Genomic DNA, 16,160 nt, shown 5'->3' on the forward strand with positions numbered 1-16,160 from the left:
TAATTAATATTAATTAAAAAAAAAAAACAACAACTTGTTCGTTCGCTTGTAATTTATTCGTATACATGGTATTGCGGTTACGATATAATACTGGTATTGGTACAGTGTTAAATGTTTTTCTGTTGGTTAGAAGCAAATTATCTATCGAATCATATGTTTTTCACAGTAATAATTATGTATATAGATGTATTACATTACTGTACAAACGGCCAACGCTTATTTATTATGGATCAGATAATAAAAACACGTGCACAACTGTTAAATCGATGTCTTGTAATTTATTGAGTGCTGTTAGATGAGGAATCGTTTGTCGTGATTAATTTTGCATTATCGAATGTTTTTAAACTACTCGCGAGTACAATGAATGAATCCGGAATAATGGCACAATGCCTGATTATGGAATGGCTATTGGGATACATTAAACATTTGCTATCATTCATGGTGTGTAACAATTATTTTTGAATCTATTAACATATAAAAATATTGTGTGTTGTTTAGATTTAGCTGTCAGTAGTTAAATGATTATGAATTTATAATAAATGAACAATATTTTGAATAATCTTATTGAAAAAATTAGAATTTTCTGCCGTAAACCAAAAAATATTAATACGCATGACTGTTTCTGCAAAAGTGCAAATATTATTACCAATTATGTTACATACCAATATTTGGCACATTTTTCCATCCATATTATGAAAAGCTGATACGCTTTTAAAGTGTAAAACAGTATAAATTAACATCGAGAAACTTAAAAAGTTTTTTGACATTATTGGTTAAAACCAGTGATTTGAGAATGTATTTACTATTTTTACCTTAATTTTCATTAGGTTTTCCGTTTAAAAACATCATTCGACCCGTTTACACAAACAATAAACATAGTTGCAATAAAAATGTATTTTGTGTCTTAAGAAAGTTAATGTTAAATAATTCTATTTTTAATTAACTCATGCCATTTAATATTTACCATAATACAACTTATAATTATATTAATAATATTTGACTATACTACACGTATAATACTATATAAATAATAATCATTTAAATGTTTTATTTAGATAATTAGATTATCAATATATTAATATACTATATATTTTTATGATATTGAATAATGATTTTCTACGTACTTAATACTCTCCACAGTTTTGGTACCTGCATGTAAGCATTGTAAGCTATTTGCACACATGACGTCTATAGGATTTAATTGATATACATTATGTTTATCAATTGTTTTAAGGTTAGGTATAATATTATACTACACTTTAAAGCACGGATATAGATATAAATATAGATAGTATCTATATCCGTGCTTTAAATTAATATGCACTCATATATTATAGATACTTCTTCAATATATATCTCAGATTTATTTTCTGTCTTATTAGAGAAATGTTGGTGTATAATTGCTAAAATCAAGCGAATAACATTATATCATATATGATACTAAAACAAGCAATTAACATTTAATATTAATAAAAATTGAGTTTATAAACATTTTTTTGATACATATTTCTGAATAATTCCTACTCAATAGTTTGATAAGCAGTTATAAACATTAATTGGTTATCATAGTATACCTACCCTACTACCATAATTAATGAAACTAATAGGATTTTCATCGGGTTAAAGAAAAATATCTTAAAAAATCATAATAATAAATTATATAAATCGTTTATTATGTATACAACTTACAAATTAGTATTATAGGAGTTTTTTCTCTAACAAATTGCAAATATAACATGAATATATTATATATGTACACATATTACAGTACAACAACAAAGACGGGCGGTTACTATACCGTAATAATGTATTTAAACAACATATAATTTATGACATGCGTGTCATTTAGCGAGTAAAGTAATTACAAATCACGTAAAAATAATAATAATCATAATATAATAATTAAATATAAACAGCAAGAACGAGGGGATAGTATAATATATACATATCAGTCCGCGCAGAGTAACGGAAACAGGAAGACATGGTTAGGTAATCCTTTAGGCACATATATATATATACCTTTTGACAAATAAAAATGAATAATATTATATGGGTACTCATCATTCGTGCGTTATTGTAATATCATAATATTTTCGCGTACTTGGTTGCCCACGTATAATTTAAAAATAGAAAAACTCAATATCGTGGTATTCACTGCGGTGGGCCGGGGGAGGGTGGGATGGATTAGCGTTTTTTTTAAATTTATTTTTTCTTTCTTTCGAAATGAGATCAGCGGCCACAGTCATCCACAGCTGCTACGGTATCATTGTTGCGTCCGTGCGCGTCGGCGATGACCGTGGCTGATTGCAGTTCGGTTGTTGCATACGCCAGCTGAATTGACGCCGCGGATACAGGCGACAAGTTGTGCGTGAGGCTGTGCCGGCGCAAGTCGCAGTTCCGGCGAAACACTTTACTGCACGTCGGACAGTTGTATGGTTTGATATCGGTGTGCGTCAACAGATGCGTCTTCAGGTTAGACCGCTGGTTGAAGCTCCGGCTACACACCGGACACTTGTGCGGCGACTCTTCCAGGTGAAGGATCTTGTGTACGGCTAACGTACGCGACTGACAAAACCCTTTGCCACACTCCAGGCACTTGAATGGTTTCTCCTTGGAGTGAATGTACCTGCGGACATTAAAAACACACACGCCGGTTGATATAATAATACATGATAATTTATAAATTTACAATGATAATGTGCGCTAGGTTGTGATGTACATGTAGAAAATTATGTATAAGTACGGCATGTCAATATACTTATGGTTGCGATTTTATTAAATTGCTTATCCTTATAAATGTTGGACGCGCGCGCGCGCGCGCGTGTGTGTATATACATATGTAGTCTTAGACGTAGCATAGTTGTATTTAATTTTATTGCATACTTAAGCGTTTTAAAATTCTCGTGCGGATTTCAAATACCAAATTATATTTTGTATTGTTTTGCGTTTTGCGTACTTTGAGAATTGTACTAATAGTTTATTACATACGTCTTGGACGATGATGTAGCGTAGTGATTAAAACAGTAGTGTTGCAACGTTGCAAGCACTATTTTAATTCTTGTTTAATTGTTTAAAATGTTACCTCTTACCTCTTAAAGTTATAATATATACCTAGGTATGTACTGATCACAACTCAAATAAGTTATTAGTTCTAAAGTTTAGTTATTATATCACAATCATAGTCATAATCAGAACATTTTTTGGGAGAAGGGCTTTATGAAATATTTTAAAAAATATATTAAATTTACGTTAATTTACATAATTTGAGCAAATTTTGGAAGAGTTAAACACTTACCCCTCCCCAGATAAATTAATATTGTATTAAAATCAGCAACATCAAAATATATTTATGAGCTTTTGAATCTTTTTTTATTTGGTTATCCGCGAAGGCTTTAATAATTTAATACATAGGTAGTTACATTTTCTATATTATAATACAATACTTCTAAATAAGTTATAATTACTTTATCATTAGATTACTATATCGTACATATTATATTGTTGCACAGGGTGAACTGAAAAAAAAATACGTCAGTGTATCTTAATTTTTATTTAAAGCCTTCCCCTATCCAATATATAGCTAGTTTGTGTCATTGAAAGGTTGTTTTGGTTGATTAAGGTAATGTGGTCATTGAAAAAATTTTCATTAGGGATATCGGTACAAATGCTATACATATTAAACATAATATATTCTGAGGTCGTTCTTCAATCCCGTAATCTCTATGGTAAGACGAAATGTTTAATCATACACTACAATATGATGTATAACAGTATCAGTATTTTACGAATTTATCAATTTATTTTTTTTGCGTGTTTGCGCCTGGTTTATTGTTTTTATTATTGATTATTGAAAATAAAACGAATCGTCACTAGATTCTATGGTAGTAATTTTGATTTTTTTATCCTAATAGTAGAAATACGAGTTGTGGTTCTATTGAGCTTTCTAATCGATATCGTACAGACACAGAGGAACCCAAGGAACTGTATAGTATATAAATTACGTGTTTGCCTTTACATAGCTGTGAACGTTTGACCCGCAGCGACTCGCACGAATATTATCCGAATTCGCCGACACGTTTTGCGATAACGACTAACACCCACCTTATAATATTAATTTTGCTTTTCACGCGTGCGCGACGACAAGCCGACCTAGTATCGTATTATTATTGTACGAGACGAATTGCCTGTATTTATCTACACGAGTGGAATGATCTCTGTTTAATGTAAAAGTTACCTTTTCCAACGCTCACGAATGAAAGCGACCCAATTACATTCATTGACGTCTCAACACTCTCAACAGAAAAACTTAATTATTTTCAAACGAAATTTGTCGTCACTTCTCTTATCTCTATGCATTTATTGATAAATCTTGTACATAATCGTTGTGTTGCGCCCACGATGTAGAGAAGATATCTTCTCTAAATCGTGGCTGTGGCATTGTAAATGGGGACTGTACTACCATGCACTGTATATTTGTATTGCGATTATGATTACGTTTATGATTATGTATTATGTATGTATCGCATACTTCGAGGAATGATCAATCAGTTATCATGCAAAGTAGAATATACTATACAGATGATAAAACCGAAAATACATTAACGCACCTACTATTTAGTCAAATCTTATTTTATTTTAGTGTACATGAATTTTTAACATAGCCACATATCCACATAGGTTTGGGTCATAAGTAAAATGGTTTATTTTTTTTTAACTATTTAAATATAAAATCACTTATAAAAATGTTAAAATAACATGTAGAATAGAATATTATAATATCGATAATTAGTCATCTATAAATAGTACTGATTAGATATTCGCACTACGAGTATTACGTCCACAACATGGTTGCCCCGTGTGGTTTCAAAGGTGGAAAGGTGCGGCATCCTTACTGTATTGTTTATATATATTTATGTATATATGTGTGTATATGTATGCGTCTATGAATTATTATTACCGGTATCTATACAGACTTCAAGGCGATCGAAGATCGCAATCGCAAACATATTATTATCCAGCTGTATACACCAACGAGGCAATAGAATATTTTTTGAATAAACCAACTCGATCAGTTTATTATATACATAATATATTGTATGTAGTGTTGTGGTATTTTTTTTACCTTTGGTACATTCCGCATTTATATCGAATATTACCACGCGCAGTGCGTTCACTTATTCTCATATTTCCTCCCAATTATGTTTATCTTTACGATTTTTGTGCAATAAAACTAGTTATACAGCTTTTTTTATTTGCCTTTATTGGGCCGCCAAAATAATGTTTAATTTAATTACGTTGTTTTTTAATTAATTTGTGTAACGTTTGCATTAAAAAAAATGGTTTAAAAAATTAAAACTAAAAAAAAATTATTTATGTATTTTTTATAAAGAATGTTAATCATAACATCTGTTACAGATTTAAAAATTGCATGTTGAATAAATAATTTAAGTATTTCAGCGATTAATAGGCTATATTGATTATCAATTAATTTAGCCGTAAACATTTTATACTTTAATAGTTAGATCTAAATGTGTAATCACTATACAGCTTGTACAATTGAAATATGTTACGTGACTTCTAAACATTCTTAACTGTTAAATTCCAAAAATAATTCGTATTAAAAAGGTTGTTTGACCAAGTGACAATATTAATGTGGGCGATAATATAATTTTATAAATATTGTGAAATATTGCATTGTTGGTAGTTGTCAGTTGTCATCTAAAAAAATATTCGAACCGGTTCCACTTAAGTTTTTATTTTTTATCTTCGGTAAACTAGTCTTGACAAATCCAGTCGTTTGCGCTTGTAACGTATTTATAATTTATAACACATCTCTGTTTCTCCAACACCTTGTCAGAAACACTCTTCACCTCGACTTTTTATCAACCCAAGACACTGTTAAAAATTATTTCAGACGAATAACGATAGTCTACGACTTTGACTCGCGTTTTCTCGTCACTCTGTATATATTATTTTGCGCCATTCAATCAGCTGTCAACAATGAATTTTCATAAAAATTCGTTTACGAATGTTTACCGGTACGTTAATCATTTGTTATTGTTATTACAATGGCTGACCGCAGTTTTGCACTTGATTTACAATTTTGCGGTCTCTAATTATTATTATCATCATTCGTGACGTGTTTAATGCTTATAAGCACGCCGTATGTATTATGTATTATATAAAATGTAATATATAAAAGAGGCGTTCGGTCAGGAACCAAATGGATTTTTAACGACTAGACAGTTTATATGTATGTACATCGAAACGACCGATATTATATTGTCTGCAATAAACAATGTTAAAAAGTATTGCAAAGCGATAGTGGTAGGCGTTATACACAGTGCAGAAATTTTATTTTTACTTTTAACTGATAGTTTGGAGACAAGATGTTTACTAAAGTAGTTTTTTGTAAAAAAAAATTTATGATTTTACTTTAAATTTAGTCTTTTTTTTTGTTTGGCAATTTTATTATTCTCGTAGTGATAACATGGTAGCTATATAATGGATCACCGGTGTAAACCAAATACGCTCGACTTTCTTACGAGTAATACCGTGCAACAATATTAAAATATTATGTACAATTTTGTTTAGGATGAGCCGTGAAAATATAGTTTTAAAAAATCCCATTGTGCGCCGGTCAAAAGCCACAGAATATACAAAGTGTATTTTTATTGTGCAATCGGTTTTTAATGGACTGCAGCGCGGCCCTGCAGTGCGGCGTCGGCGACGGCACACGACACGCATACAATAACATAATGAAGCCATTAAAAGGTATATACTGCAGTCGCGGTCTCTTCGTAGGGGTGTACTAGTACTATACATTCCTCTTCATACCACCGCCCCGTGTTCGGCAGATAGGTTCTTCGGTGTATAATAATAATAATAACAATAATAATATTATGTACCTACGCGCATGGCACTTGACCTTTTCATTCCCACGACGGATGACGCGCGGGGACACGTTGAAGGTGATAAATGGACGAGGATTACATATTATTATTAAATATATTATACAAAAGCGGCTTGCAAGTCATATTACTCACGTCGTCACAGACCATTGTTATACACACACACACACATTCATATACATTATAATAGCGGGCATATATTTTTATGTTATGTACTATGTTAATATTATGTACAATTATTATCGTACGTGTATAATGTATCATGATAATAGACACGATGGTAGGTTCGTGTATATGTATCTACCTGTATAACACGCTCGAGCATTTCAGATCGCGACCAGCACAACCGCCTATAGGTTGTGGAAACGACGGAGCAATATTGCGATATTTATTTTTCAATCCAGAGATGAAAAATACGCCAAAGGATTTTTTTTAATAAAATTTTTATTACTATTGTGATCATGGCAGACATCCAAATGTGCGGAGCGCGAGGAGAAAAAAAGGATATTATAATAAAAACCACGCACACACGATTAAGTTTTTATTTTTTACTTCTCTTTCACTCACTCTGCTCTCTCTTGCTCCCGCACTCTCCAAGCATATAAAATTGAGTGCTGCTTATACGATCGTAAATACGGCGCACGCGCAAGCCGGTTATTTGATCGACTCGACGGCGGCGGCGACGATGGTGTGCATTACCCCTGCGAGACGTGACGTGCTCCTCCGCCAACGCGAATTTTTTCCTCTTAGCGCGCGCGAGCTCGTGACCAAAACGCGCGGCGGCGACGTAAGATAGACAGTGACATTATATATATATATATATAATATATATAGGTATAATATATACGGCGTCCCTCTCCACTGTCCACCGCCGACCTACCAACGAAATCCTCTCTCGGTGACAAATTTATTGCGCGCTCGCGCCACACATCCGTTTTACTGTCTAATAAAAACGCTAACCTAACGACGACGTTAAAACAATTTTATGATAATACGACGACGAGTCGTGTGTGCGTGTATGCTTACTCGCGGATCGTTTGTTTTCCGACACACTGCAGACTGGTTTTCGAAGCCAAACCGACATGTCTCCTTTCTATGGCCATCCGTATTATTATATTATAGGAGGCACATAATATTATATCTATTTATATAATATTAGAATAATATAATAATATACATCATATGTGTATTAATTAGTACTGTGTACATTATAATATTAATGTTATGAATGATATAGGTAGTTACCGCGTTTCGAAGGGTTCGTATTCTTCTAAAAGTATTTTCATTGTGGTACGTCCTCGGCAAGTTTGCCTTAAAAATATATATACTTTATCGGCGATTTTTGAAACGCGGAATGCAGACGTCCAAAGGTTTATGACAAATTGAAATACTTTTGTACAACGTGAAACTGATATGATTTATAATCGCGTTATTACTAGACCGAATTTTGACGTTTTATAATAATGCGTATACCGCACCTACAATCAATAGCATTACGATAGTCGAAAAAGTTTCGATAATATTATATTAAAGCGTTCATCTCTGAAAGGATCGAAAAAATCGTTTGTTCGTTTAACGTTTATTATACGAGTGTATAGGACTTTTATTTAATTTCTAGTTTAGTTTTAGCACCGTGAACATGATAAACTTAAATCGTTAAGCAAACGTTCGTTGTATTACCGGGATATATATGGTACATATGTAACGACCGCTGCAAATACGATGAGTTGTATAATAATATTATGTAAATCGACTTATAGTTAACGAATCGGATTATCATATTATACCCACGCGGTTCAGTGATGTATTTTATTTTTGGTAACCGTAGAGCCAATATTAATATACGAATTAAAAAACTCCGAGAAATTTATACAAAACGAATTGGATTTTTTATTTTCAATTTTGTCTTGTTTTACGCTTATGTGTAATATATTATATTATATACCCTTTATCAGTTACGTACATGTAAAAACTAAACCATATCCGTGGTGCAATTTTAATTATTAACTTCCACACAGCTCCACTATATAATATAACCACTTACAATGAAGTTTTTGGTATAAAATGTGTATGATATAATATCAAGAGTTGATATTTTGGTTTAAGAATAATTATTATACCATACGTCATATTATTTTATTATGATGAGATTTGAAAACATATTCGAAAATCCTATCCAAGAATGTTTGTATGTACCTTTAATACCTTTTTTTCTGTTTAACTGACATTAAAAGCACATATATTTTAATGTATCAATAGGTAATACTTAGCAATTGTATTATTTAATACATACAAATAAATAATTCATAATTTTATAATATTAATATAGATTTAGATAAAAACCCCCTCCGAAAATATTTCCTACCTACGCCCATGATACTTGGACATTTAATTAACATTAAACATATAATCATAATATATATTGTTGAGGTGGGCATCTCTGTGACTATATTTCAAAGTTAATTTGACTAGTCTTACTTGTAGAAATCGTGTTAAAATTAATGTGTAAGTGATAGTGAACAACACTATATCTTGTATAGTTGTGTCGAATTAATTAATATTATGATGCATAGTAAAATCAAATGTCCTATACATTGTATGGATATTTTTCGTTTTCAGACTTTATAATATGTACAATGTACATGATATGTAGGTTTAACTCTATTTTATAATATTTATCACTCTAATCATACCTACATTATTTCATAATATACTACATATACAAACTATAATGCATGCAATAATACTGCTATATTGTGACACAAAATAGATGAAAAAACATTTCATGTAAATAGTTTTAAAACTGTAAACAACATATAATGATGTTATAATGATGATTGAACAGTAGAACAGCTATACCTATACCATCGGAGTTTTCTCACATTTTTCTTTCTTGAAAACATTCTTGCTGAGAAATAAAAATTCTTTTCGATTTCCCGAAAACCGTTTTCGTAAGCGTAACATAATACGACGTGCGGCTATTAAACTGTCGACCCAAGAAGACGGTGGACGATTAAAATCGTGTATCGCGCAAATGATCGGGGGACCTGTGCATATAGATCTGTTGCGGAGAGAGAATCGTCGTAAAAGAAGCGCGGGTAATCCGATACGCGGGCGCACGCGGGTCGGAGTGAGTTTTTTTTATACCGCATATTATGTACCTACTTCAGACCGCTTTTGGTGTATCCCGTAAATTATTATTTGAAAATAAATGATAATATCTTTTTAACTCGATAACCGTCGCTGTTAGTAACACACACTCACTCACACCATAAGTATATTACACACAAGCATAAGTGAGTAGACACATACACACACGCGCATGCATACACCACCCCAATAATATTGTTATATACCACTCACGGGTAGTAACGATACGATCCAGTCGAAGTGGGAAGGCGGTCACCATAAACGAAGACTAAATGACAACAGTCGTAAACACGGCGATCGCGAACGGTGTAGAAAATATATTATTATTCGTAGATACAACTGTAATAATATCAATAAATAAATAAGATCCCAAAATTAATATGTTTCTCTAAATTACTATTCTTCGACATCCAAATGTTTAATAATATAATAATATTATCCATGAAATATTGAGTGTTGGCCTATTGGGTAAAACGTTGGTATATTAAAATATAGTGTCAATACAACGGTATAATGCCGACAAGGTTTTTAAATTTGATCTGAATAAGTACGATATAAGTACAGTTATAATATGGACAAGCCATGCCTTTAATTATTGCAATATAATATTATTGTATATTATATCTTTTGGCGGTACAGACCGCATTATTAGAATATATTTTTTATTAAGACGGGATCTACCTATAAATGCGAGTAATATATTAATAATAATATATAGGTACACACGTACACCTATCCGCATAATATATATAATATGAAATATGGCGTAAGACTTTTCTGCTAGTCACTCGGGTTAAAGGGTTTCCCCTACAATTTAAGCTCTCTTTAGCTCTTATATACATACGTATGTACATTACACCGCGGGCACAGGTAATTAATTAAATGCGACGTACGTACTACGTACAACACGATTTCCGATTGATTGATATGTATGTAAGTTATTTGTACTACATGGGTAGAGTTTAATCGTGGGTCTCGGAATTGTATAATATTATTAATTAATATAATATTTAGAAATCGTTATTCTGACTAATTCGCTTTCGTTCGTAGGTATTGTAATATTAATACGCATGACTCTTGTTACCGTCCTCAATGCATTATTCGCGTGTGCAGTATTCCCATAATATCTACTTGCAAAATGTCAAAACTAGATCAGAATATGAAGGGAAGAGATTCCACAACCCTTGAATTCAACCATTGCCGCCCGATAACACATGGCTAAATTTTAAAATGTAATCAATTTAAAAAAATTGTCAATATACCTAAAGTTCAATCCGTATCGATATTATATTAAATAGTTATTGCTTATTAGGTTCACCACTGTATAAATTATATACTAAGACTTAAGGAACATAGAAATTTAGATGTTTTTTTTTATTTGCAACGTACAAATTAGTCTATTGATCAAGTGATAACAGTTCTGAAAATAGATATGAATTTATCTATTAGAGAGTTGAAATTGACTTTTTCAAATTTTTGTCTAAAAATTTAAATACGTCAATAAAATCTCGTTGATTACATAGTGTTCTATTATACTACACATAATGTTATTATATTTACTATAATTATTCACTCGAAAGTATTTTTTTTATGCTTTATACCCTTGTACCATCAATAGGAATTGGTCATAGGACCTGCAGATTTAGTCTAACTACAGACCCGAAACAAACAGACAAGTTTTTATTGTGGAATTATCGTGCAAAATAAATATAAACTTATAATGGTAAATAAATACCTCCTTTTATAGGTGAATACATAGTTTTTGATGTTAGATAATAAAATACGCATAACATATCACAGCATATCCATAACAATAATCGCGTTTACTACATATTTCGGATAAAAAGTATATGCATTTAATTCCGTACAGCTGTTGTACATATATGATATATATGTACAATATTTAAGTCGTGAAAATCTATGAGATATTTACCTGTGATCCCTGAGATGGTCTTGTCTCCTGAAAGCTTTTTTACAAATATCGCACGAGTAAGGCCGCTCGTCCGTGTGGGTGCGCTCATGTATGAGCAGGTTGTATGACTTGGTGAAGTGTCTGTTGCAGAACCGACAAATGAACTGTTTCTTGGGCCTCGGGATGGGCCCGTTGTTGTTGTCCTGATGTTGGTGCAGGTGTCGCGAGGCGTCGATAGGTTCGTCGACGGTGTCTGCAGTGACCGAGACCGGAGTATCCTCGTCGACGATCGTCGTGGTGCAGACGGCAGCAGCGGTCAACGAGGCGGACAGCCTGTTAGCTCTGGGAGACAGACTGGACAGCTCTTTGGAGAACGCCGGTAGACGTCCTCCCCTGCTCGCGGCCACGACGATGGCGGCCGTAGCAGCGGCTTTAGCTGCAACTCCGCTGGCGTCCAAAGGCGTCTGTCTCTCGTCGTGGTCGTCGTCGTCATCGTCGAGGTAATCGTCTTCAGCGTCCAACGAGGACGGATTTTCACACTTGACGCCGTCGTCGTCGTCGTCTTCGTCATCCAACACTTCATGCACGACCACCACACTGCCAGTAGCGTGCGCCCGGTCCACGGTAACTGCGGTCACCGCGGGTTGACGGGGAACGGCGGTCAGTCGCTGCAGCGTGATGTACGATTCGAGGGCCTGCAGGTTGAGTGCCGCCGCTACCGGCGAGTCGGGTGGCAGTAGCGCGGCCTGCTGCAGCGACGACACGAACGTGGTCTGCAGTGACAGGGCGACGTTTTGTAGCGATCTCTGCAAAAGTTGTCCCATGGCCACGTCGTCTTTATTGTTGTTGTTGTTGTTGTTGTTGTTAGACGACGGAGATTGCTGTTGTTGTTGCTGCTGCTGCTGCTGCTTTTGCTGTTGTTGACGGTGGTGGTGCGCCTGTTGCACCGCCGACGAAGAGTGCATCACGCTTGGGGTGGGGGTGCAAGCAGTCTTAACAGAGTGACACTCACCGGGTGGGGGAGGCGGGGCAGGGGTGCCCCGGAAACGGTTTTTCCGCGAGCAGCACGAATAATTCAATACGCAACCGCCGTAATATTATATATGAATATAATACTCGTAATAACACTATAATAATATATTCGAGCGGGCTTACCTCTACGGTGGACGTGCTATATATTGACAAAGCGTTTCTTCCGGTCCGGAAACGACGGTGCTATTATAACGGTCGGGTGTCGCTCAGCGGTGATATTGGGCGACGGCGTCAAACGTCGTTTCCTTCGTCGTTGTTGTCGTCGTCGCAGGCAGAGACAGTAGTAATAATAACAATAACAACAATAATAATAATAATAATAATAATCTAACCTACGTAAGTGCAATATAACACACACACGCTGCAGTGGTGCCGGCCGTCGTCGGTGACTGCGGGCGACTACTACTACTACTTCTACTACTCTTTTCCCCACTACGCGCGCGCGCGCGCTACACACACTCGGGTACGCACGCGACGCGAACACGCGCGTGCGCGCGCCCGCCGCCCGAGATCGGTTCGGTTCGGGTTTTTCGTCTTCTTTTAATTTTTTCTTTTCTTTTTATTCGATAGAGTATTATTTTCGTTGCTTTTTCTGCGCGGCCGTCCGTCCGTCTGTCTCCCACTCGGCCACACGGCGCGGCGGGCGACCGCCTACAACTGGCCGACGCTGCGGACGGTGCGGCCGGCTGACTGACCACCGGTACCGGTACGTAATTCTCCACGTGGACATTATCATCTATATTACGAATACGATATCCGGACAGACACAGAGGTGTTGGGACGCGATCCGAATACCGAACACACGATATTCCAATAACATCATTAAAGGGTATACAAATAAAATTAGGATACCTGCGCAGAATAATACACTACGTATTATTATGTTATGAATGATGTTTTATTATTCATAATTAATTTAATTTGTATTTATCATCTCTTCGAATACGGAATTTTCTATATATTTTATAGAAATGTTTTATATTTTTATTTTAATATTTTCTAAATATTCAAAATTCGATTCATCGACGGCAATGGTTCGAAAACAAATACTCGCAAAACTCATAAAAAATTGTCACCGTTCGGACGACGACGACTTCTTTTAAAAACGTGACACGCACAAGCTCTTTTTCCCCAATTTATTCACCTCACATCATTCACGATCTTGTCGTGTTAACGATTGTACAGCCAAAGTAATTTATTTTATTTTTTGTCGATCATTATATATATATATATATATATATACTTACTTGGATTGTCCATACGATTATGATTTTTGCAGTCGATTTTTAAAATATTTGTTATCACTTTCTGGAAGCTAGGTTAATAAAAAATCTAATTTAACATTTTGTTGTAGTTACCTCGCAGGCCAGTGGAGTCTGCAATATCATTTAACGTAAATAAATGAGTTAATAGATTTTTATTACATATATGTGAATTATTATTAATAAGTTTTTTTAATTCGGAGCCAAAAAAATTAATTTATTTGTATTCAAATTATTCATTAAAATCATCTAGATTATAAAAATATGATTTTCACACATCTTTAAATAATATTATTTGTTCTAGCCGTAAATTTATCGATATTATTTTATCATGTACAGTATTTTCAACGCTTTTTTCATATTATTAAACTGACAGTATCCGCGATTAGATAAAATTATTTTAGGTAGTTGGTACTTATAATGTTCATATTATGATCTTGCGTTCAGACTATAGCATTTTCCTAAACGTAACAAAATGATTAGCTATCTATGGTGAACTGGATAACGAGTATTTAGGACTATCTGTGATATGAATATAAAAATCAAGTATATATAAAAAAAAAAACTTATCCAATAATTATAAATGTTTTGTTTTTCCATATATTAATAAATGGTTGTTGCAAATGACTTCAAAATTTTTGTTTTGCTCAATTAGGTACGCTTTACCTTATACAAATTCTGTAATAGTTAACTAAGAATCAAAATAAAAGATAGGTACACAATAAGTATATTGCAATGGTAGTGATTTGCGCATAAAATGAAAATATCAACGATAATTAACAGAGCGTTGCACGTATTTGTTTCACTCTATTGCCATCCTTTATCACTCGCAAATAACAGCCGTCCTGAAGATGAGTATAAACAATAAACTTATAGCACCATTCGACAATATTTCCATCCATTTCAGAAAATAATAATTGCCGGTTATGTGTATATAAAGACAATACCGATGGCCGTTCACATAGCGTACTCTGAGCTATACAGGGATCATCGTCGTCATCACGGACGAAACCCATGGTTATTATTACACTCAAATACACACACATATATATTTATATGTATAAACCCAAATCACCCCTTGCACACATAGATGTGTGTATGTATGTGTGTATGTGCACAGACGAGTGTGCCACAGCAGTATAATATTATATTATTGACAGGTGTATTCTTTTTATATCCCGTCAGTATAAACCCTCCGGGGTCTTGGAGATGTATTTTAGTAAGTATATATATGTTTAATATTTTATGTATAATATGTTTTCGATTAATTTTGGCATATCACGCTATATTATGCTCGTAGACGGTACACTATTGAGGTACAGGCTTTAGTACCCAAAGTGTGGCCGTGTGCACGTGTACACGTAAACGGCGGTAAGCATGGAGTGTACTTAACCGTATCATAATATCGGCATATTATATAACATTAATATATGATACACACGTATTAAGTACCCAAATCATTGTGGTCAAGGCGCCTGTATTATTATATAATATTGTATTAAAACGTTTAGTCGGGCAATGATTATTTCCTATACTATGTTATACAGGGTGATTCACCAAGTATACCCAGTCACCTTTTTTTCTCCTTTAATGTATTTATGTATTCTAATTTTAATTTTTGGAATTTTAAAATATGTATTTAGATGTTAGATACCATATTTTCAAACTTCTCGAAATTGTTTGTGCTATAGAGATATCCTGTGGGATACAAATTTTGGTTTTTCAAATGAACTCTCCCCTACTCACCTATTTTACTCTGAATTATTTAGTAAATAATTTTTTGAAAATTGTGATAAACGAGATGTAATACCTTTTTCAAAATTTAAACGAGTAGTTTCTAAAGTTTCTTAGCTCTTAAAATTTCTAAACTAAGGATAATAGTCCTTAAGAATG

At 33.9% G+C, this 16,160-nt stretch overlaps 1 protein-coding gene across 1 annotated transcript; it reads right to left on the reverse strand.

Annotated features, from left to right (window-relative positions):
- Nucleotides 1-1,680: 1,680 nt before the first annotated feature.
- Nucleotides 1,681-13,403, reverse strand: LOC113550533 (protein sister of odd and bowel-like). The gene is made up of 2 exons (XM_026952426.2): nucleotides 11,995-13,403; nucleotides 1,681-2,626 (listed from the first exon to the last, which is right to left on the reverse strand). The coding sequence occupies exons 1-2, from the start codon at nucleotides 12,936-12,938 to the stop codon at nucleotides 2,230-2,232; spliced, it is 1,341 nt and encodes a 446-aa protein (XP_026808227.1). The 5' UTR covers nucleotides 12,939-13,403; the 3' UTR covers nucleotides 1,681-2,229.
- Between the last annotated feature and the right edge of the window lie 2,757 nt (nucleotides 13,404-16,160).

This window comes from Rhopalosiphum maidis, chromosome 1, assembly GCF_003676215.2.
Source record: "Rhopalosiphum maidis isolate BTI-1 chromosome 1, ASM367621v3, whole genome shotgun sequence".
Classification (NCBI taxonomy): Eukaryota; Metazoa; Arthropoda; class Insecta; order Hemiptera; family Aphididae; genus Rhopalosiphum; species Rhopalosiphum maidis.

What these genes read in the sequence shown, in the direction of transcription:
- LOC113550533 (XM_026952426.2), bottom strand. Translation starts at nt 12,938, where the DNA reads ATGCACTCTTCGTCGGCGGTGCAACAGGCGCACCACCACCGTCAACAA. An exon ending in GACCATCTCAGGGATCACAG is followed by an intron (nt 2,627 to 11,994) that starts GTAAATATCTCA and finishes TAATGTCCGCAG; the next exon opens with GTACATTCACTCCAAGGAGA.